Below are 23,707 nucleotides of genomic sequence, written 5' to 3' on the forward strand. Positions count from 1 at the left end.
TTATAATTTATTGTACCTGTGTAATCCTAGGGACACCTCAAAAGTCCACTTTGTGGTAATTTGGTTTTGGTCTGTGATTGATAGGATGTGGTGACCTTTATCTATGTCTTTGGCAACTCAAATCTATATGTGCTGATCTCTACCTTAGTCAGGAAAACACCACATTATGGCCACAAGATGGGGCTGATGATCATAGGAAATAAACATGTTATACACAATATCGTGATTATTTGTGATGGTTGTGCAAAGGCATAAAGGATTCACAAAACACATTTGCCTTAAATAGACCTAATGTTCTGTTTTGCATTCATAATAATTAAAGTTATTTGCTTACCGGTCTTGTAGTTAGGAAGCTGAGATACACCAGGCCATGTGTCCTCTGTTGGAGTTCCTATTACCTGTAAAAAAAGAATGATATTTTAAACATACAGGACTTAACAGCTGTTTTTAGTACAAAGACAGTTCTCACAATATTCACTAACAAAACAAAAGTTTCTGCTTTAGCAACAACATTTACATTTTGAGTGTAACCAAAGCTAATCGAGGCTGGTGGGTTAAACCTTGTGCATTCATAAGACAAGGATAACTTCTTGCACCTCTCAGGTAAGTGCAACATACCTCTCTTGCCTATTTTCACGTTTTCGGAAACCTCTACACCTACAATAATAATACAGTAGATTCTGCTTTATTATCCTTCACATTTGTTGCATTTTTAAGTTTTAGTGTTATTGTAACTCTAACACGGAGTCATAATCATATAATATGTAGCGCTACCCCCTCAGGAGCCGCTGGTTGATTTGGGATCTACTCTCTCTTTGCTCGGCTATTTAACTGGCTCGAACCCTCCCTTGACACATCAGAAACCTGGTGGGGGTATTTTGACCTCTGCTTGGCTGGAGTCACAATAGCAGGCACACAACATGAAATGACAGTATATCAACAGTATTACCTGCTTTAATGGATGGTCCCTCCAGGTGAGAAAAGTACACTCCACACAGTCAATATATTTAAACCAAACAGATAAGTTTACTTTATATTGGTTAAAGAAAGCAAATTTGGGTTTGAAAACACAGGTAAACAATTGTTATGCAATGACACAATATGATTCTGAATGGGCCCTTGCGGGAATCAGTAAGTAACAGTAATGAAAGTATCTGAGCTAAGAATGGTACCATTCAGTTAAACTAAACTAGTGTAAGCAATCTATGCCCGAGAGCTCCCTCTAGCGAGCAGTCCTGCAAAACAGCTAAGGAACGTCTCGAGACTAAAGTCCACGTTGCGGCCGGTTGGTGCACATTAATTTATAATCCGCAAATGGTAAATGATGAAAAGAAGTTAGTCAAAGTATCCTGAACAGCAACGTTGGTGAACTGATCGCTCGTCAGCGTCAGTCACTTCTGTATAATAACTATAAGGTTTCATTTGGGGAAACTGGCTGCATTTGGGGGGAGACTGGCTGTATTTGGGGGGAAAACTGGCTGCATTTGTGGGGAAACTGGCTGCATTTGGGGGGGGGGCTGGCTGCATTGGGGGGAAACTGGCTGCATTTGGGGGGGAAACTGGCTGCATTTGGGAGGAAACTGGCTTTATTTGGGGACAAACTGGCTACATTTGTGGGGAAACTGGCTGCATTTGGGGACAAACTGGCTGCATTTGGGGACAAACTGGCTGCATTTGGGGACAAACTGGCTGCATTTGGGGACAAACTGTCTGAATTTGAGGGGGCAAACTGGTGGCGTTTGATGGGCACAGTGTCTGCGTTTAATGGGCATAGTGGCAGCAATTGATGGGGTTTTTTTTCAGTTTGTCTGCGCCCCCCCCCCCCCCAAATATTTTGAGCATCAGCCACCACTGGCTGGGAGTGAAAGACTTGCTATTACCTAGTGGACACTGGTATTTTGGGACCATTGGCATTTTTTTACAGCAATTATTGCTATAAAAATGCACTGATTACTGTAAAAATGTCACGGGCAGGGTAGGGGTTAACACTAGGGGGCGATCAAGGGGTTAACTGTTTCCTGACTGTGTGTTCTAACTGTGGGGGGGGGGCTGACTAGAAGAAATGACAGTATGTGGTTCCTAGCTATTAGGAACTCACTATCTATCTCTCCTCACAGAACAGGGATTTGTGTGTTTACACACACACAACCCTGTTTTGCATCTCATACCCACATTCGCTTGAGGCGGGCGGTCATCACGACCGCCGGTCACGAGCATCTGCACCCCTGCGATGCAGCGGGCGGGCGTGCGCCTGCTATGCCGCTTAAAGGGACCTACGTACAGCTACGACGATTCGCAGGATCTTGCCGACCTGCCACAGTATAATGACAGCGGCTGGTCAGCAAGTGGTAAACATTCTCCTGGTCCACAGCTGTGAGTGAAAGACTGTGCTGCTGTTTGGAGTATCCCATACCCCATTGTTCTCTCCAGTTACGTGTTTTCAGCAATCTTTACTGTAAGAGCCCCTAGGCTGATTATTGAGCCGGAGTGAGTGAACTGTTCCTGTTTGCCTGGCTGCCTCTGCACTATTGTGGAAAAGAACTAAGCGGCTCCTACACACATCAAATATAAGTATAAGGCTGGGTTCACAGTATTGCCGCATGCAGCTCAAAGCAGGGGTCCAGTGCATCCCTGTTCACCGTTTCAGGTCCGATTTCAGGTGGAATTTTTGGGCTGAATTCAGACCTGAAACGGACCAAAACACGCAAGTTCGTAACGGAGCCACAGCGGAGATATGTGAACCGACTCCATAGAGAGTCGGTCACAATCTCCTACCATGGGAATCAGAGAAACCTGCATCCATTTAGCATAGGTGTAAACCCAGCCTAAAAAAGAGGAATCAACACACCACACCCACATACTACTTCTGAATAGGGATGAGTTTTATGTTCGGGTCGAACATGAGTTCGACTGGAACATTGGCTGTTGGCCACAGTCCATTTAATGTGGCTTGTCAAGTTCATAAATTGTACGCCCCTGAAGATGCACGCTGATGTGCGCTGGTGATGAAACGTCAGGTGGTTTGAGGGTCGCGTGATGCACTGGAGCAGACGGAGTTTACAGAAACCACCTTGTTGGTAGGAAGCGCTGGACTCTTTCCTCTTTGCTTATTGCCATTTCACATAATGTGAGTTTTTATGCCTAGCATACACTTAATAAATGTTCTAGTTTTTGGATGTCTGCGCAATTGAGCGTTTTTCTTTCCATCCTCTACATGTGTGACTACTGAGCTTCATCTCTGGAGTGTATGCGTAGCCAAGTTTGCTGGGATCACAGCCAAGCATATCTGGTGTGCCATTACAAACAAGTTTCCTTATCGCTGTATTGGTTGGTCGTTGGGTAGGAGGAGCCGTGGATCTTGTTTATTCAATGCTGATACCCTATGCATTTCTGGTAAGGAACAGTTTTAACAGGTGTTGGTCACGGCTTCATACCTTCTTCATCTCACTGATGTGGATTTTGTTATGAACTTTTTGGCATCTTCAAACCATTGAATTTAATTTATGAACTTTTTAGCGCTACACTTTTACCCCATATCATAAATGGTATCGCCGGTCAAACTCGCCAATTCAGGTCAATGGAACTGGGGCACATTAGTTCCAAAAATTGGTGTAATGCTATAGGCAGAAGAAACTCCAGCCAGCATTAGTCCCTGACCTAGGCATCAGGCTCTGTGTTACACTAAAAAAATGCTGATGTCGCCCTTCCTTCTAAATCGCAGCACTGCTCAGCGCTTAGGATGCACACTGAGGTAGTGTTGAGCCCAGGTATTTAAATAAATAAAACAAGATAAAAGCTGCTGCTTAAAACGGGAGTAGCAATGATATAATATACAGTAAATATAAAACCTTAAAAAGTCCAAAGTTCAATAAAACACTGTAGCAGCGCTATTCCCAGACCAGCGTCTGAAACACTTCTATATGTCCATAATAATATAGGAAATCGGATGATAGTGCTGATAGATAGACAGAAAGTAAATCTTCAATTAGTGCTCCTTTCACCAGAGGGGGCGTTCACCACGTGGGGGGATAAACCCCTTAAGGGGATGCACTCACCACAATAAAGTAAAAGTAAAGCCTTGAACATGTATCTCTGTATATCTCCTGGATGTTGCACTCTCCACCAGCCAATGTGTTTATCTGAGGGCGTCTCAGAAGAAGTCAACCAATGACGAAACGCGTCAGGGCGTGACGCTAATCCAAGGACCTGACATCTTGTACAGCCCTCAAACCAGGAACAGGAAAAAGTCTGCTTCCAGCAAACTACACTGTCCGGCCACGAGAGGCATACAGGCACAGTACTGGCAATAATTGTTTTCTATGCTTGACACTTTTATATTTATGGTACGCAAAATGTATTAGGGGATGTGTTTTGGGGCTCAATAAAACTTATATTTATTTAAACAATATCACACTATCTGAGTTCCCTCTGTTTCCATGTGATGGCGATTTGATTGAACATAAACACATTGGCTGGTGGAGAGTGCAACATCCAGGAGATATACAGAGATACATGTTCAAGGCTTTACTTTTACTTTATTGTGGTGAGTGCATCCCCTTAAGGGGTTTATCCCCCCACGTGGTGAACGCCCCCTCTGGTGAAAGGAGCACTAATTGAAGATTTACTTTCTGTCTATCTATCAGCACTATCATCCGATTTCCTATATTATTATGGACATATAGAAGTGTTTCAGACGCTGGTCTGGGAATAGCGCTGCTACAGTGTTTTATTGAACTTTGGACTTTTTAAGGTTTTATATTTACTGTATATTATATCTGTGTTACACTAGCCTAACACATGCTACGCTGGTATGCATTATAGGCATATTTTGCTGTCACCATAGTGCTGTATGTATAAAAATCCGCTGTAAAGAACATTTGTCCCCTCTTTTTGTGCAGTGACATGTTTTGTATTAAGGAAATAAAGAAGAGAGATAGAGAGAACCAACTTCATAAGAAGTCGTATTCATACATTGATTGACAAGCTTGGTAATTCTTGAAAGATAAAATTTGAATGATAAATGTTCCTTTTTTAACTTGAGCACTGTGATCAAAGCATACACCCTGTGAAGTGGGACCTTCTGTAGGCAGTGGGGAAAGCCTACAAAAGGTCAGGCAATGAATAAAAGATTTAGAATGATGTTGCATGCAGATATATTAAGAACCCCCGCTATCACTTTCTAGGTGTAAATGGTGCATCTCTAAAAATGTCAAAGAAGTGCTGATAGACATTGGATAAATGTTTCCTTTACCACTAAACCTTCCCAGGGGTAAAAAAAAACTCTGTCAATTCTCCACCCACCAAATGAACACCTCAATGCAATAAGTGGAAGTTTGCTATTTGCAAAATATTTGTAACAAACAAAATGTCAGAAGGGTTTCCACCAACCTTGACACTGATCCACAAAGTTTGGGAGGCTAGAGCCTCGTACACACGATCAGTTTTCCCGACGGGAAAACTGCGAGGAGAGCTTTTGACCGGGTATCCCAGCCGTGTGTATGCTCCTCGCAGTTTTTCCGACGGGAAAACTGTCCAAAAAACGCTGGACAAAAAGGGAGAACCAGTCCCCCTTTTCCCTGGCGTTTTTTGGCAGTTTTCCTATAGGAAAAACTGCGATGGAGCATACACACGGCCAGGACTCCCGGCCAAAGCTCCATCGCAGTTTATAACTTGAAATATATCTTCCAAATATCTAAAAAGATAGCCAGACTAGGCTTACAAGCTGTGAGTAAAGCTTCATATATCTTGGCAATTAGGCCTTTCTGTTTTTTCTCACTTGAGCTATATTTGTAATTATTGGAAAGGGAGAGAAGAAAAGAGGTGTAGCACACATTTGTGTTTACACTGGGTGCCGCAACTTTAAATATAGAAGGAATGTCTGGGCAGGGAGAATTCCTTGTGTAGGTTTGAAAAGACTCAACATTTGTCACAAAGATGTCAACCCTGCCACTTACCATTTTTCAAAGCCCGCAAGGTTAGAAAGTTTTGAGAAAACCTTAATCAACTCACTTAAAGTGGAACTTGAGACACAAAATGAAGTCCTGCTGGATCACTTTAGGCTGGCCCATTTTGCAGGCATAGATATGTAAAACATTAAAAATAATTCCCTATACTGTTTACAAGACAGTAATTCACTGACTCACCATGCTCTGCACATGCTCAGTTGCTCTGTATTTTTTGGCACTGTGCTGAAAATGTACAGGCTGATCTGCTGACAGCCTAAAGATTTACTGCTGTTCAGGGGCTCTGGGCTTCAGCAAAATAGCAGCCTCCAGCAATAAGTAGTAAAAATTAAGGCAATTTACACCACACACCAATTTTGGTAGCATAATTATTATGTGGGATGTATGTTCCTTGCTAAAGAACACAATTTTTATAAAGTTATGAGTAAAGCTCCTCTTTAAGAAAAGGAAAAAACTCACATACTAACAGGAAGTGCCCTTAAAAATGCTATAAAAGTTGGTCAACATGGATGGGCTCGCCTGCTCTAGCTCCTCATAGTGGAATCCTGAATCGCCTCCTTAGGGGGACTACTTCATGGTAAATGAAATCTAAACAGAGTTAACTAACAATGAAAATGCTGAATGCAAACCTTTTTTTTATTCTCCCAACAACCCTTGTACAAGTATAGCCATGCATGTAGTTGATGCGTATGCCCACTCTCTATTATTTAATTACGGCACTCTTCTGAGAATAAATACTGCAGTTGACTGGTGAATACTTTTTCTTCATTAACAAATTGCAACATGTATGTTTCCCCTGGTCGATACTCTCACAATGACTCTTCCCCACCACAAGGCAAATGTTTTTTTTATTGTTCTTACTGAGCTGCAAATTTTGGTGATACCAACTGTTAATATGCTGTTATTACATTGATGCTATTATGACTGCTGATCTGCCATGTGCATCATTCTCTGATAAATGTAGCCAAATGGCTATCTTTAAATTTGTGATTAAAATATATATATATATATATATATATGGACTTTTCATATTTTCTTTTAAAGGGAACATCATCCACAGAATTTGTTAAATGCCAATTTTTTCTTATAACCCTGAGTATAGAAATATTCCTACACATACAGTATTTCTGTGCATGAAAGCTAGAGCAAAAATCCTGGTTTTAACCTATTGTTCACTGTCCCTCCCTCCTTGTCTGTGTCCCTGCTGTAGACCAGCTTTTGATATCTACTGAGCATGCTCCATTTTAACTTCCCATCCGACTGTTCATTTGCTCCTTTTTCTTATCTGTGCAGCCCATGTAACTATAGAGTCACACATGTGGACTTATACACAGTGGTAAATTACACCCCCCCTTGATCCCCTCTCGTCCATGTCCTCATATTGTTAAGCACTATGGAAGTGGAATATACGATAGTGATTAATGAAGGCTTCACCATTCTGTTATTCCTAGCACATATAGATAATAGACACAGGCTGGAGCGGTGTGACACAGCCTGTTATTGGCAGAATGACCTCCCGATCTATTTACAGTGTGAACAAAGCTATTGTCAGTCAACTTACCCGGTTCCCCACCGGCTCATGCAGATATACTGCGGCAAAATGGCTCCCCTGGGCGAAATCCCATATGGGTACTTCCATTCCTATAGCGGCCACCAGAGGACGCACGCAATGGGGGAGCGGATGCATGTGGCCGGCAGACACGATTGCCACCGGCCACATGCAATCGTGTGCACAAGCACCAGCATGGGGATTTGTGTGTGTAAACACACAAATCCCTGTGCTGTTAGGGAAGTGGAGCCAAATTGTTTGTTACTACTAAGTAGGAAAAACAATATGTCTCCTCTCCTAGTCAATCCTATCCCCCCAGTTAGAACACACTGAGGGAACACACAATTAACCCCTTAATCGCCCCCTAGTGTTAACCCCTTCCCTGTCAGTGACATTTACACATATCAGCTGTATAAATGCCAATGGTCCCAAAAAAGTGTCAAACATCTCCGATCTGTCAGTCGCAATGTCACAGTACCACTAAAAATCACAGATCACCGCCATTACTAGTAAAAAAAAAAAAATCCCATAAATCTTTCCCATAGTTTGTAGACACTATTAGCTGGATTCAGGTACACATGCCTAACGTTAGGAAGGCGTAGCGTATCTCATATACGCTACGCCGCCGTAAGTTAGAGAGGAAAGTGCTGTATTCACAAAGCACTTGCATCCTAAGTTACGGTGGTGTATCATAAATGTCCCGGCGTAAGCGCGCCTAATTCAAATTGTGAGGAGGTGGGCGTGTTTTATGTAAATAAAGCATGACCCCACGTAAATGACGTTTTGAACGAACGGCGCATGCGCCGTCCGTGGACGTATCCCAGTGTGTATGCTCCAAATTAAGCCGCAAAGACTTAATGGTTTCGACGTGAACGTAAATTACGCCCAGCCCCATTCACGGACGACTTACGCAAACGACGTAAATTTTTTAAAATTTGACGCGGTTCCGACGTCCATACTTAACATTGGCTGCGCCATCTTTTTGGTGGAATATCTTTAGGCCTGAAAACGCCTTACGTAAACGGCGTATCTTTACTGCGACAAATATATATTCGCCTAAACTGATGAAGAATATTTTATATTTTTTTTAAATTGGAGATTTTTATTATAGCAAAAAGTTAAAAATATTATTTTCTTTTTAAATTGTCACTCTATTTTGTTTATAGCGCAAACAATAAAAACCACAGAGGTGATCAAATACCACCAAAAGAAAGTTCTATTTGTGGGAGAAAAAAAGGACGCAAATTTTGTTTGGGTACAGCTTCGAACGTCCGCGCAATTGTCAGTTAAAGCGACACAGTGCCAAATTGTAAAAGGTGCACTGGTCAGGAAGGGGGTAAAATCTTCCAGGGTTGAAGTGGTTAAACTCCACCTACACCATGTTAATGCAAAAAATAAATAAAAAAATAATAATAAACATTTGCTTTGAAATATTGTATGAAGCTTTAAAACACTTTGGGCCAGATTCACAAAAGGGATACGACGGCGTATCTGCTGATACGCCGTCGTATCCCTGTTTCTATCTATGCGACTGATTCATAGAATCAGTTACGCATAGATATCCCTAAGATCCGACAGGTGTAATAGTTTTACACTGTCGGATCTTAGGATGCAGTACCGCGGCCGCCGCTGGGGGGATTTTGCGTCGTAAACCAGCGTCGGGTATGCAAATTAGCAGTTACGGCGATCCACGAAACTTTTTCCCGTCGTTACGTCGCCGCAAGTGTTAGTTTGCCGTCACAAAGATAGGACACCTTTTACAAAGTGTAAACTTAGTACACCATGTAAAAATATACCCGTCTTTCCCGCGTCGCTTTTGAATTTTTTTTTATTTATTTTTTCCCGGCGCAAGTCTTTTTTTCACGTCGCGATTCACAAAACGTTGGCGCGTCGTAATTTCGCGCAAAGCACGTCGGGAAATTTGCGTCGGGAGCATGCGCAGTACGTCCGGCGCGGGAGCGCGCCTAATTTAAATGGTAGCCGCCCCATTTGAATTGGCCCGCCTTGCGCCGGACGGATTTAGGATACACCGCCGCAAATTTCCAGGTAAGTGCTTTGTGGATCGGGCACTTAGCCAGAAAATTTGCGGCGGTGTAACCTAAATCGGTTACGTTACGCTGCGCCGCCTGGCTGTGAATCTGGCCCTTTGCTGCTATTCTTTAATTCTGTTTTGTGAAAGCATTTTTATGTCATGTGACCAACAAAGCACCAATCAACGCTGTGTAGGCACAAATTCATATATCAACAGAATACTAGAAACTCCTCCCTCGGGAACTTTCAGTGGGGACCGGAAAGACCCAATAAAGGCCATGTGACCTCTGAACAGTATTGATTATTCAGATGATTTTTTTATATTAAACTAAATATAACAACATGATCTTTATTACATAAATAGACGTGATAATGGCAATTAAGCACTGTGGCTCGGATTCATATACATTGGCGCATATTTATGCCGGCATAGCGTATCCAATATACGCTACGCCGACGTCACGCAGAGAGGCAAGCATCGAATTCTCAAAGCACTTGCCTCCCAAACTGCGCTGGGTTCCCTCGGCGTAAGCCGCGTAGGTGGAAGTGGGCGTGAGCCATGCTAATGAGGCGTGACCCCGTGCAAATGATGGGCCGAGTGCCATACAAGTATTTAAAACGAATGACGCATGCGCCGTCCCGTGGACGTATCCCTGTGCGCATGCTCAGAATCACGTCGGAACTACTCCCTAAGATACGACGGATCACTGCCTACGACGTGAACATAACCTACGCCGAGCCCTATTCACGTACTACGTAAACAACGTAAAATACGACAGCTGTGTTCCCTGGTCCATACCTTAGCATGAGTTGCGCCTCATATATGGGGAATAACTTTACGCCGGATGTACGACTTACGCAAACCGCGTATATTATGGCGCCGGGCGCAAGTACGTTCGTGAATCGGCGTATCTCCCTCATTTGCCTTAGTGCATAGAAAATCAATAGGAGCGGAAAATGCGCCCAGCGTAAATATGCGTCCACGATACATAGTTAGTTAGTCAGGCTGAAAAAAGACACAAGTCCATCCAGTTCAACCACAAAAAATAAACAAACAAAATAAAAAACACAGTACAATCCCATACACCCAACTCCATACCCACAGTTGATCCAGAGGAAGGCAAAAAACCCCAGCAGAGCATGATCCAATTTGCTACAGCAGGGGAAAAAATTCCTTCCTGATCCCCCGAGAGGCAATCGGATTTACCCTGGATCAACTTTACCTACAAATTGTAGTACTCAGTTATTTTATGTACATTTAGGAAAGTATCCAGGCCTTTCTTAAAGCAATCTACTGAGCTGGCCAGAACCACCTCTGGAGGGAGTCTGTTCCACATTTTCACACCTCTTACTGTGAAGAAACCTTTCCGTATTTGGAGGTGAAATCTCTTTTCCTCTAGACGTAAAGAGTGCCCCCTTGTCCTCAGTGTTGACCATAAAGTGAATAACTCAACACCAAGTCCACTGTATGGACCTCTTATATATGTGTACATGTTGATCATATCCCCCCTTATTCTCCTCTTCTCAAGAGTGAATAAATTTAGTTCTTCTAATCTTTCCTCATAGCTGAGCTCCTCCATGCCTCTTATCAGTTTGGTGTCCCTTCTCTGCACTTTCTCCAGTTCCCTGATATCCTTTTTGAGAACTGGTGCCCAAAACTGAACTGCATATTCCAGATGAGGTCTTACTAATGATTTGTACAGGGGCAAAATTATATCTCTGTCTCTGGAGTCCATACCTCTCTTAATACAAGAAAGGACTTTGCTTTGGAAACCGCAGCTTGGCATTGGCATAGGCAAGTTCCGTCGGTCGTAGGAAGCCTATTTTTAGGCGTATCTCAGATTGTGGGCAAGGCGCATTGATACGACGGCTCATAGTTACACTTACGCGGCGTATCTCGAGATACGTCGGCGTAAGTGCTTTGTGAATCCGGGCCTGTGTGTTTAGTATCACTTTAAATATTAATCACTGACTCAAAATGCTTTATTAGTATTGAAATATTTTTTCTTACTTGAAATTGTGTGCATATCCATAGTCCCTGTAGGTGGAGCTACTTTTTTTTTTTTATTCCCAGTTTCATAATCCTGCAGATGGGCTGTTACATGAGCTTTCTGCTGTTTGCAAACATGAAAGAATACTTTAGGCATGTTCCAGGGAGAAAGCTAGCCACTGGATGGTGTAGACTCTGCGTCAGCAGCTGCACATTGCCGAATAAACGTAATAATAAAAAGTAAGTTGTTCCAATGCAAGTGCAAAAGTAAGGTGCAGGTTTTTGCAACAGTTATGACTTTTAAAGAATTTTAAAGACATGTTTAAGAACTTACCGACCAGATTTTTTCTAGTTGTTCAAAGGCATCTGAAACCCCAGAGAACGCTGGGTATCCCTGAAGCATTTCTATGCATATGCAACCTGCGCCCCTGAAAAACAATAAAAAACAGCAGTATGTTAAAAGTATACACTTGCCAGGACTTAGATTTCTTAATAATGGGGTTTCCACCTCCGGACCTTATTAAGCACTTCAATACTGGACCCTTTTACCACCTGCATGCCCAGGTACATTTTCAGCTTTCAGTGCTCCCACAATTACTCAGTCATGCAACACTGTACCCGAATCAAATCATTTTTTTGAGGCAGATAGAGCTTTAGTAATATTTAATTACCACTGGGTTTTCTATTTTTTTTGCTATATAAATGAAAAAATACTGGATTTTTTTTAAAAACAAAACAAAACGGGCCAGATTCACATAGACTTGCGCAAAACTGCGGCGGCGTAACGTATGACATTTACGTTACGCCGCCGCAAGTTTTACGGGCAAGTGCTTGATTCACAAAGCACTTGCCTGTAAAGTTGCGGCGGCGTAGCATAAATCCCCCGGCGCAAGCCCGCCTAATTCAAATGATCCGGGTAGGGGGCGTGGATCATTTAAATTAGGCGCGTTCCCACGCCGAACATACTGCGCATGCGCCGTCCCTAACATTTCCCGACGTGCATTGCGCTAAATGACGTCGCAAGGACGTCATTGGTTTCGACGTGAACGTAAATGGCGTCCAGCCCCATTCACTGACGACTTACGCAAACGACGTAAAATTTTCAAATTGCGACGCGGGAACGACGGCCATACTTAACATTGTATATGCCACCTAGGGGGCATGTTTATCTTTACGCCGCGTTTCTCTTACGGAAACAGCGTAAATTTACTGCGATGGGCAAGCGTACGTTCGTGAATCGGCGTAACGACTCATTTGCATATTCTACGCCGACCGCAATGGAAGCGCCACCTAGCGGCCAGCGTAAATATTGCACCCTAAGATACGATGGCGCAGGCCGTCGTATCTTAGGCATGTTTAAGTGTATCTCAGTTTGAGAATACATTTAAACATACGACGGGCTTAGATTCGGAGTTACGTCGGCGTATCTACTGATACGCCGGCGTAACTCTTTGTGAAACTGGGCCAACATGTCTCATCCCCACAACCCTTGCCCGGTGGTTGTAGGGGTATGCGGGCGGGAGGCTTATCAGAATCTGGAAGACACCCTTAACAAAGGGGACCCCCAGATCCTGACCCCCCCTGTGTGAAATGGTAATGGGGTACACTGTACCCCTACCATTTCACGAAGGAAGTGTAAATTCTTGTAAAAAAAAAAAAAACACACACACCGTAGAATAAAGTCCTTTAGTACCCTCTGCTACGTCACTGGATAAGCCCAGTCTTCCCTCTTCCTGGGCTTCCCCAGTGACGTAGCAGAGGGTGCATCAGAGGGTGCAGGGTCACGTGACGGGTGGCCCTGCCTCCCCTATATAAGTAATGTCACAGCTTCAGCGCATCATTTGCTGGGCTTTGTCCAGCGGTGAGTGGAGGTCGGCGATGCTGCGCTCTGGATGGATGGATCTTCTCATCGCTGGAGATCACCCGCACCCGTCGCTGGATCAGGACAACGTTGGAGCAGGAAGTCGGGAACGAGTGGATTATCACCGCTGGAGTTTTTTTCTTTTTTTTTATTAATAAAGGACTTTATTCTACGGTGTGTGTTTTTTTTTTTTTTACAAGAATTTACACTTCCTTCGTGAAATGGTAGGGGTACAGTGTACCCCATTACCATTTCACACAGGGGGGGTCAGGATCTGGGGGTCCCCTTTGTTAAAGGGGTCTTCCAGATTCTGATAAGCCTCCCGCCCGCATACCCCCACAACCACCGGGCAAGGGTTGTGGGGATGAGACCCTTGTCCCCATCAACATGGGGACAAGGTGCTTTGGGGGGCACCCCAAAGCACCCTCCCAATGTTGAGGGCATGTGGCCTGGTGCGGTTCAGGAGAGGGGGGGCCGCACTCTGTTCCCCCCTCATTTCTGCGGCCGGCCAGGTCATCGTGCTCGGATAACGGGTCTGGTTATGGATATTTAGGGGGAACCGCACGTCATTTTTTTTTTAAAAGGATGGCAATTTTGTTTGGGAGCCACGTCGCACGACCGCGCAATTGTCAGTTAAAGCAACGCAGTGTCGAATCGCAAAAAGTGGCCCAGTCATTGACCAGCAAAATGGTCCGGGGCTGAAGTGGTTAAGAGCCGGTTCACACTACTTCAACCTGGGGGGCAACTTGTGTCGCCCCAAGTCGCGCGACATGTCAAATGAGAGCCATCTTAATGTACACTACTGAAGTCGCTCCTACTTCAGAAAAGGTTCCTGTACTACTTCAAGGCGACTTTTACCCATTGATTTCAATGGAAGTCGCCTCTAAGTTGGATCCCCTGTCTTAACTGAAGCAACTTTACAGGAAGAGAAACAATTTTTCTCAGGCAAACCCCTCCCTCCCACAGAGCTGATTACTGTCCTGGAGGCGACTTAAAGTCGCCTTGTAAGTCGCCCCAAGTTGCGCTAAAGTCGCCTCGCAAAATCGCGCCCAGAGTCGTATTGCCCCTGTGTGAACCAGCTCTTAATGTGATGTTTGTCTTCTTTAAAACAAGGTGTTACTTTATGTCATTTTATTGTTACAACATTGACAAGTCCCTTGATACATTTTTTAAAAAGTTTTATTTTTGCTTTCTTCTATTATCTCGTCACCTATTACAAAACAGTTTGTGTTATCTTTGTTTGTACATTTAGGCCACGTACACACCATCGGTCCAAACCGATGAGAATGGACCGAAGTTTAGTTTCATCCAACCAAACCGACCGTGTGTACAGCCCATCGGTCTTTTGTCCTTCGGACCAAAATTTTAGAACTTGCTTTAAAATCGAACAGATGGACCGCTGACCGATCGTTCCAAACCGATGGTTAGTACACAAAAGCATCGGTTCAAAACCTGCGCATGCTTAGAATCAAGTCGACGCATGCTTGGAAGCATTGAACTTTGAAGCATTGAACTTTTTTTCAGCACGTCGTTGTGTTTTACGTCACCGTGTTCTGACCCGATCGGATTTTGAACTGATGGTGTGTACGCACATCAGACCATCAGGCCGCTTCATCGGTGAACCGATGAAAACGGTCCGTCGAACCATTCTCATCGGATGGACCAGTCGTGTGTACGCGGCCTTACAGGCTTTTCCCCCAAAAATGACTATTAATATTGCTGGACTTCCTACAATATGACAATACAACCTTGTAAGTCACTTTCCAAGGCCTGAAATAAATGCTACTGATCAACACTTTGCAGATATGGAGGAAACCCTATAATAAATGGCAGCTAATTATTTAAGTCAGTCACTTCTATTGGTCCTATTCATCATTATTGTGCTGGCACAGGATGCAAATGTAGGATAACAGTGCCCTTGTTCAGTCAGTAATAGCTACATAATGGGGCTGCTCAGCCTAAAGGAACCCTTAAGGCTATCCCTGTTTTTTGTAAGATCTGAGCATCCTGCTAACTGACAGCGATCAAATGAACAAGGTGATGATTGAACAAATTAGCAACAAGAAAATCAAAAAGCTTTCTGTTGTCCACATTTGTGTACCAGCTGTTACTGACCTCTCTGACATGTTACTGTACATGCTTGAGGAATTCATAATTAAAAGCAAATGGTGTTATCAGTGCAGGCCCCCGTTTATGATACATATGCTTTGAAGATTTGAAGATCTGCAGCAGGCACACAATCACGACACTCTATACCAGATTTTCTCAACCTTTTCAACAAAGAGGAACCCTTGAAAAAACGTTCTGGTCTCAGGAAAACCCGTGTTAATTTTGGCAGCAAATTTCGATTTAGTTTTAGCCTAATGCCACGTACACACGATCGGAATTTCCGATGGAAAAAGTCAGATGGACTTTTTTCATTGGAAATTCCGATTCTGTGTGGGCCCCATCTGACTTTTTTCCGTCGGTGTTTAGAAATAGAACATGTTTTATTTTTTTTCCGATGGAAAAAAAAAAACGATAGGAAATTCCTATCGTCTGTGTGCAACTCCGACGGAGAAAAAACCCACGCATGCTCAGAATCAAGTCGACGCATGCTCGGAGTCATTGAACTTAATTTTTCTCGGCTCATTGTAGTGTTTTACGTCACCGCGTTTTGGACAGTCCATCGGATTTTAGGCCATCGGAAATTCCGATCGTGTGTACGGGGCATTAGTCTTAGGACTAAAATGGCATTTTAGTTTTAGTCCCATTTTAGTCTTCTGCAATTGTTTTAGTTTTAGTTGCATTTAGTCGACCTAATCTCCAGGACATTTTAGTTGACTAATGCCTCTTCCACACTGGTCGCTACGGAGTCCGCCAGCTCCCGCCAGCTCAGCGGGAGATCTCTCCGTTGATCTCCGCTGAGCCGGCAGATGACATGTCCCTTTTTGCTCACTGAGCGGGGAGGGGCTTGTGCAGCGCAGCTGTCTTCTATGGAAAGATCTGATGAAAACGGACAGCATGTCCGTTTTCATCAGATCTCACCCGATCCGATCTGCCATGGACGGATGGGGACATATCGCCATCCGTCTGATTTTGGTGGATCGGATCGGGTCGGATGTCATCGGACATTTATCCACTGACATCTGACGCTCCATAGGACTGCATGGAGCGGCCGTTCAGGTCCGCCGACAAAACTGACAGGCAGACCTGAACGGTCCGACCGTGTGAAAGGGGCCTAAAACTCATGTTATTCATCTAAAATCTAATGGGTGTAGTTAAATTGTAACGCATTATTTAAGCATGTCTCTACAATTTACAAACTCATTATATACTGCTGGAGTGAAAAATCTAATATGTTATTATTTATGGTGAGGTATGAACATGCACCACAGACCAGAGTTAATGTTGACATCAAATTTCATTTCAGTTTTAGTCTTAGTCTTTTGACTAAAATGGCATTTTAGTTTTAGTCGTATTTTAGTCATCTCAATTGTTTTAGTTTTAGTGGTATTTTAGTAGACAAAAATGGTATTAAGTTAGTCGAAATGTCTAAAATGTTTTATTCTATGAAATTAACAATGCAGGGAACCCCTGCTAAAATTACTATGGGCTAGATTCAGCATTGATTTACGCCGGCGTATCCAAAGATACGCCGGGTAAATTCAAAGCTGCGCTGGCGTATCTTCTTTCTGTATTCAGAAAGCAAGATACACCGACATTAGCCTAAGATCCGACTGGCGTAAGTCTCTTACGCCGTCGTATCTTAGGGTGCATTCTCACGCTGGCTGCTAGGTGGCGCTTCCGGTTTTTTTCAGCGTAGAGTATGCAAATTACCTAGATACGCTGATTCAGAAACGTACATGCGCCCGGCGGTAAGTTTTTTACGTCGTTTGCGTAAGGCTTTGTCGGCATAATGTTGCTCCTGCTTCTATGAGGCGCACGCAATGTTAAGTATGGACGTCGTTCCCGCTTCGATCTTTGAATTTTTATGTCGTTTGCGTAAGTCGTTCGCGAATAGGGCTGGACGTCATTTACGTTCACGTCGAAACCAATACGTTGTTGCGGCGTACTTGGGAGCAATGCACACTGGGATATGTACACGGACGGCGCATGCGCCGTTTGTACAAAACGTCAATCACGTCAGGTCATCATAGATTTACATAAAACACGCCCCCCTTCCACATTTGAATTACGCGCGCTTACGCCGGCCCCATTTACGCTACGCCGCCGCAACATACGGAGCAAGTGCTTTGTGAATACTGCACTTGCTCCTGTAAGTTGCGGTGGCGTAGCGTAAATAACATACGCTACGCCCGCACAATTATACGTCCCCCTACCTGAATCTAGCCCTATATCTATAACTCATGATACACTAGTGTTATGGTCAGTGGGAAGAATGCTCCTTACACTTGTGGTCATTGGGAAGACTTACCCCCTTGCAGATAGCTAAAAAGGATCAATGGTGTCAGTGGAACTTATCTAAGGCCTCGTACACACAGGCAAGAATCTCGTCAGGAAAAAAACATTGTTTTTCCCAACGAGATTCTTGGCAAGAATCTCTTGCCGCCCGAGTGTACACACTGACATTTCAAAAGAACCGTGGTTCTCTTGAAAGGCAAGAACGTGGTGACGTCATCGCATATGACGAGCATGCGCTCTATACATTCTATGCAGTTGCCGGCATCTTGCTTCACTCTATGCCGTGGAAGCTACCGCGCATGCCTCAAAGTCATTTTGATCATGCGCAGGTTTCCACGGCGACAGGTAAGTATGCACACTCTCGGGTTTCTCGTAGGGAAACAGGGCGACAAGAATCTCGACGAGAAAAAAGAACGCAGGTTCTCTTTTATTCTCGTTGAGATTCTGGCCAGATTTCCCGGCGAGAAACCTGAAAGCCTCGTACACACGAACGGTTTTCTCGTCAAAAAAGCTCTGCCAGCAGTTTTCTTGCTGTTTTTTGCCCAGAAAACCGGTGGTGTGTACGAGGCCTCAAAGGTAGAAATTTCTCATACCCCTAGCAACCTCTGGAGGAACCCTTGAGTTCCACTTAATCCTTGTTGAGAAACCTTGCTCTATTCTGTCAGTGCTACCTGTGCACAATCATGGGGGGAGTAGATTTCTGAACAAGACTTCCCATGTTCATGAGTTCTTAACCACTTATGGATCGCCCACCATCATTATACGGCGGTACTTTGAAGTTGAAAATCATTGTTATGGCAGCAGCTAGCAGACATAATCCCGGTATCCACTTTTTCAGCGGGTGGTCAGCTTTCAGATAATAGTGGTTTCTGCAGCGGATTTATCAGTGGAGGGAGGGGGGTGTCCTCCACCGCTTACCGGAGCGGCCGGCAGCGTCGGAGGCGATCGCATCCTCTTCCGTGTTAGATATGGAGCTGAGTGAGGGGAACTTGGCTCCATACAATTGCAAAATGTTACTTCCGCCCATAGCTTAGAAAGGGACATTTTTTTTTTTTTCAAACAACCTTTTTTTTATTGCATTTTAGTGTAAATATGAGATCTGAGGTCTTTTTGACCACAGATCTCATATTTAAGAGGTCCTGTCATGTTTTGTTTATATTTACATTTCATGTAATAGGAATAAAAATCACACTTAAAAAAAAAAAAAAAAAAAAACAATGTAAAAAAAAAAAAGAAATAAAAGAAAAAAAACATTTTTTTTTAACGTGCCCTGTCCCGCTGAGTTTTAGTGCAGAAGCGAAAGCATACGTGAGCAGCGCCTGCATACTGTATAAAAACGGTGTTAAAACCACACATACAAGGTATTGCCGCAATCGAGGGAGAGCAATAATTCTAGCCATATATCTCTTCTGTAACTCAAAACATGCAACCTGTAGAATTTTTTAAAAGCCGCATTTGGAAATTTTTAAGGATAAAAGTTTGTCACCATTCCACGAGCGGGCGCAATTTTGAAGCGTGACATGTTGGGTATCAATTTACTCGCCGAAACATCATCTTTCACAATATTAAAAAAAAAGACTTATTTTTTTATTCCAAAAAGTGTATTTTTCCCAAAAAGGGGGGCTTGTAAGACCACTGCGCAAATACGGTGTGACAGAAAGTATTGCAACAACTTCCATTTTATTTTCTAGGGTGTAAAAAAAATGTTTAATTTGTAAACAACAAGTCTGAAAAATAGGCCGGTCTTAAAGTGGTTAATGGCCTCATGAGTCGCCAGACTGCTATATTCAATTTTCTGCTCTTATAATAAACATCAAACTATCCAACAAACAGAGATATTTTATTCAACTAGCCTATTCACGCAGCCATTGCCATCCTTCGTAGTAGCAGTAAAAAAAACACAAACTGCATAGCAATACAATAAAAATGTATGATTAGCAAAAATGTTATTTATAGAAAAATACAGTAAAGATACATACAATACATCAACTAAAGTGATTGCTATCTTTTATGGAACAGTTACATATTTTTGGTGAATGATATACACTAAAAAGACATACCCATACCTATCTTCCGCCAGTATATACAGTATATATGAAAAAAAATGACAATATTTGAAAGTAAACACATCACATTACAGCTAGACAAAGCTTTGCAACTATCAGTAAAATGCAACCCTTGAACGACAGCAATAATTATTATTATTATTATTAAAGTAACAGTATCCTTATTCTCCAAAAATAATCTATACACATTCATTACTTTAGGCTGGGTTCACACTATCTTCGCATGCGGCTCACAGCAGGGGTCCGGAGCATCCCCGTTCACTATTTCAGGTCCGATTTTAGCTTGAATTTTTTACCTCAAATGGACCAGAAGACGAAGCCGCAGCGGAAATATGTAAAGCGGCTCCATAGAGAGCCGGTCAAAATCTCCTGCTATTGCAAATTGGATGTGGGGAACCGCCTCCAATTCGCAATAGTGTGAGCCCCAGACATCTCAACCTGCAAAAACGTATTTTTTATGGGAGCAACATAAGGCATTCTTTTGAGTTAAAGCAGAAATATGGATGCATCATTGTAAAGGTGCATTTACACCTTTAAGCAAAATGTTCTTCTTTCCATTGATTGCTATCCAAGTAGTAAGAAAATTATCCTTTCTGTAGTGGTTTACAGCACACTTTTCCCTTAACTTCCCTTACATAAGACTGGTGGCCATTATGCTCTCTATCCCCCTAGCCACCGGTCTTGTAACTTCCCCGCTATAGTACATTTAACAGTGAGCTGTAAAGTAATTACACCTGACTTGCTGTAGGGGGTGGACCCAGGAATCTCAGACTCCCGGTCTGATCCACCCACTTTATGTGTATCCACGCTAGCTCCGCCTGCAAATGCACCTATCAAAGCTATAAAAATCACAGTATAAAAAGTAAGCCCTTTTTTGATAAATCTGGTTGCAGTTTAATTGGGCCATCGGAGAGCATCTTCTGCTAAATAAAATATAGCCGAATCCTGGAGTTCAGCTTTAAAAATATACAGTATACTGTACTTGAACAGCCTTTTTGTTTTTAAAGCAGAATTTTGTGTTACTTTATACTCAAATCATATATACTGTACGTGGGAAATTGGTTATTTGTGTTGCAAGGTATTTTAGGCTTGGTAAACTAATATCACTAGTACTGTTTTAAAATTGGAGCGATCCTTACTAATAGCGGCTACTTGGTATTCTGCACCATCATCCACTGGCAGGATAAAGCAGTTTGTATTGTCTTTCATCCTACTTCTGCAGCTCATGCTAGCAGGGACTGCATGCATACAAAACACAGAATATCATTCAGAGCCAGGCTCTGTATAGCTCCGTATTTTTTATTTTTTTGTTCCTCGCCTATGTCTCATTTCTATGCCCTTTTGCCCTTAAAGACGTACCATATACATAAAAAGATAGACTGGATTTTATGATGAATTAAAAACTGACTGCTGCTCAATGTGCATGCTTGTTTTAGTTGAAGCACATACCACCTGTCTATTGATCTCACTTTATTTTCTTGGATATACCTAGCCATGACAAAATGTGGAAAATTTCAAGAGGTATGAATACTTTTGCAATATATACAGTGCCTTGAAAAAGTATTCATACCCTTGAAATTTTCTACATTTTGTCATGTTACAACCAAAAACGTAAATGTATTTTATTGTGATTTTATGTGATAGACCAACACAAAGTGGCACATCATTGTGAAGTGAAAAATTATAAATGGTTTTCAAATAAAAAATAAATATTTTTTTTTTAAAAGTGTGACATGCATCCTTGAGTGGATACTCTGTAGAACCACCTTTCATTGCAATTACAGCTGCAAGTCTTTTGGGGTATGTCTCTACCAGCTTTGCACATCTAGAAAGAGAGCGTTTGTGAACAGCAATTTTCAAATCTTGCCACAGATTCTCAATTGAATTTAGGTCTGGACTTTGAGTGGGCCATTCTAATACATGAATATGATTTGATCGAAACCATTCCATTGTAGCTCTCGCTGTATGTTTAGGGTTGTTGTCCTGCTGGAAGGTGAACCTCCACCCCTGTCTCAAGTCTTTTGCAGATGCTAACAGGTTTTCTTCTAAAGGCCCATACACACGATGCGAAAATCAGATGGGAAAATTCGTAAGACGAGCTGTCTGTGGATTTTCCTATCATTAGTACGGTGCTTTCGACAGCAAATTTCACTTTTTCGTCAGACAAAAGCTGGATGTGCAGACCATAAAATTTTTGTCGGATGTGAAGGCAACGTCTGATTTTCAGATGGTCAGTACAGAAATCGTCACACAAAAGTCGAAAGTACAAACACGCATGCTCGGAATCAAGGAACGACCGGGAAGAGTTCAGTCTTGTAAACTACTGTTCACAATCTAGAATTAACATTCGTGACATGGCAATTGATGAAATGTCAAATGCAGCACACATTCTCATCTTTTTTAATGGGATACTAATGAAGCTTATTTAATGGTGATACTGATGTAGTTATGTCAAACGTATTTTAAAATGCATTTGTTTTGTAGTGATATAAACAATATTAATATTATGGTTGTTGTTTGATTTTTTGGGGAAGTTACCACAACACCATTATCCCTGAGTTTTTAGGATCAAAGATACAACTATGTTGGTGTCCCTTGTTAATTTTCCATTGTGTTGTTTTTAACCTTCTGAGCGATGTTCCCGAGTCGGACTCGGGGTGAGATTTTTTGGCTACGATCGGTAACCCCGAGTCAGACTCGGGCTTGCCTCGCAGCATCCATAGGCTTGGTTTACTTACCTTGTCCCTGGATCCAGCGATGCCACCGCGCTGTGTGAGCGAGCGGGACCTCGCTCGATTCACACAGTGCCTCTGTGTGCCGCCGATCTCCGTTCCCTGCGACGTTACGACTCACGGGAGCCGAGAACGGCGCCAAATTCAAAAACATAAACAAACACTATACATACAGTATACTGTAATCTTACAGATTACAGTACTGTATGTAAAAAATACACACCCCCTTGTCCCTAGTGGTCTGTCCAGTGTCCTACATGTACTTTTATATAATAAAAACTGTTCTTTCTGCCTGCAAACTGTAGATTGTCCATAGCAACCAAAAGTGTCCCTTTATGTCAAAAATGGTTTTAGAGCAGCTAGAAAATAGCGATAATAAATTATAATCACTTGCAGAATTGTGCGATAGCGATTTGTGGGGAAATTCGTCATAAAAAAAAAAGTAATGACAGCAACAAGTCTGCAACTGAGCAATTTTCAGTGATTTTAAGTTGATTACATTATTGAATAATTTTTATTTTAATTATATTATTATTTGTTATAATTATTTATAATTATTTATTATAATTTATAATTTTGTTTTAAAAAAAAATTCATACCCGGGATGCCTACTAGACTCTTGTTTGGACAGATTTAAGTGAGTTATTCCTAAGAATTACAGACCTACAGTATAAAACGCCAAATTTCCTTGCAAATAATGGTACTGCTTTCAGCACCTTTTTTCTGAAATAATCATACCGCCAGGGAGGTTAATGTAATTGCCTACTCCCAAACTGTCATTTGGAGAAAAACACATAGCCAAGTATTATTCTACGCAACTTTTTTATTGTGCAGAAAAACAAAATAAAAAAAAAAACAGAAATTGAATTAGAGATGCTATCTGCCATCCAAATAATAATAACTTAACAAAAAAGTGTGAATCAACGCTCAAACTTCTACTAACATGAAATTAGCATAAGGGGCCCAAAGGGTGGCGCTTGAGAAATTAACTTCCTCTTTATACTCTCATAGTACGTCACTACTTTCATGTTTGTCGAGCGACAATTTGCGGATAGTTAGTTTTCTAGCCAAAATCCTGCACACGCCCTTTTGACCAAAATCAGACGCTCAG

At 42.4% G+C, this 23,707-nt stretch overlaps 1 protein-coding gene across 1 annotated transcript in view; it reads right to left on the reverse strand.

Annotated features, from left to right (window-relative positions):
* The window catches only part of CDK15 (cyclin dependent kinase 15), a 241,037-nt gene that overhangs the window by 127,181 nt on the left and 90,149 nt on the right, over positions 1 to 23,707 (reverse strand). The window contains 2 exon segments of the mRNA XM_040357238.1: positions 335 to 398; positions 11,868 to 11,961. Of these exon segments, the coding sequence (XP_040213172.1) occupies positions 335 to 398; positions 11,868 to 11,961 (158 nt within the window).

This window comes from Rana temporaria, chromosome 6, assembly GCF_905171775.1.
Source record: "Rana temporaria chromosome 6, aRanTem1.1, whole genome shotgun sequence".
In the NCBI taxonomy this organism is placed as follows: domain Eukaryota; kingdom Metazoa; phylum Chordata; class Amphibia; order Anura; family Ranidae; genus Rana; species Rana temporaria.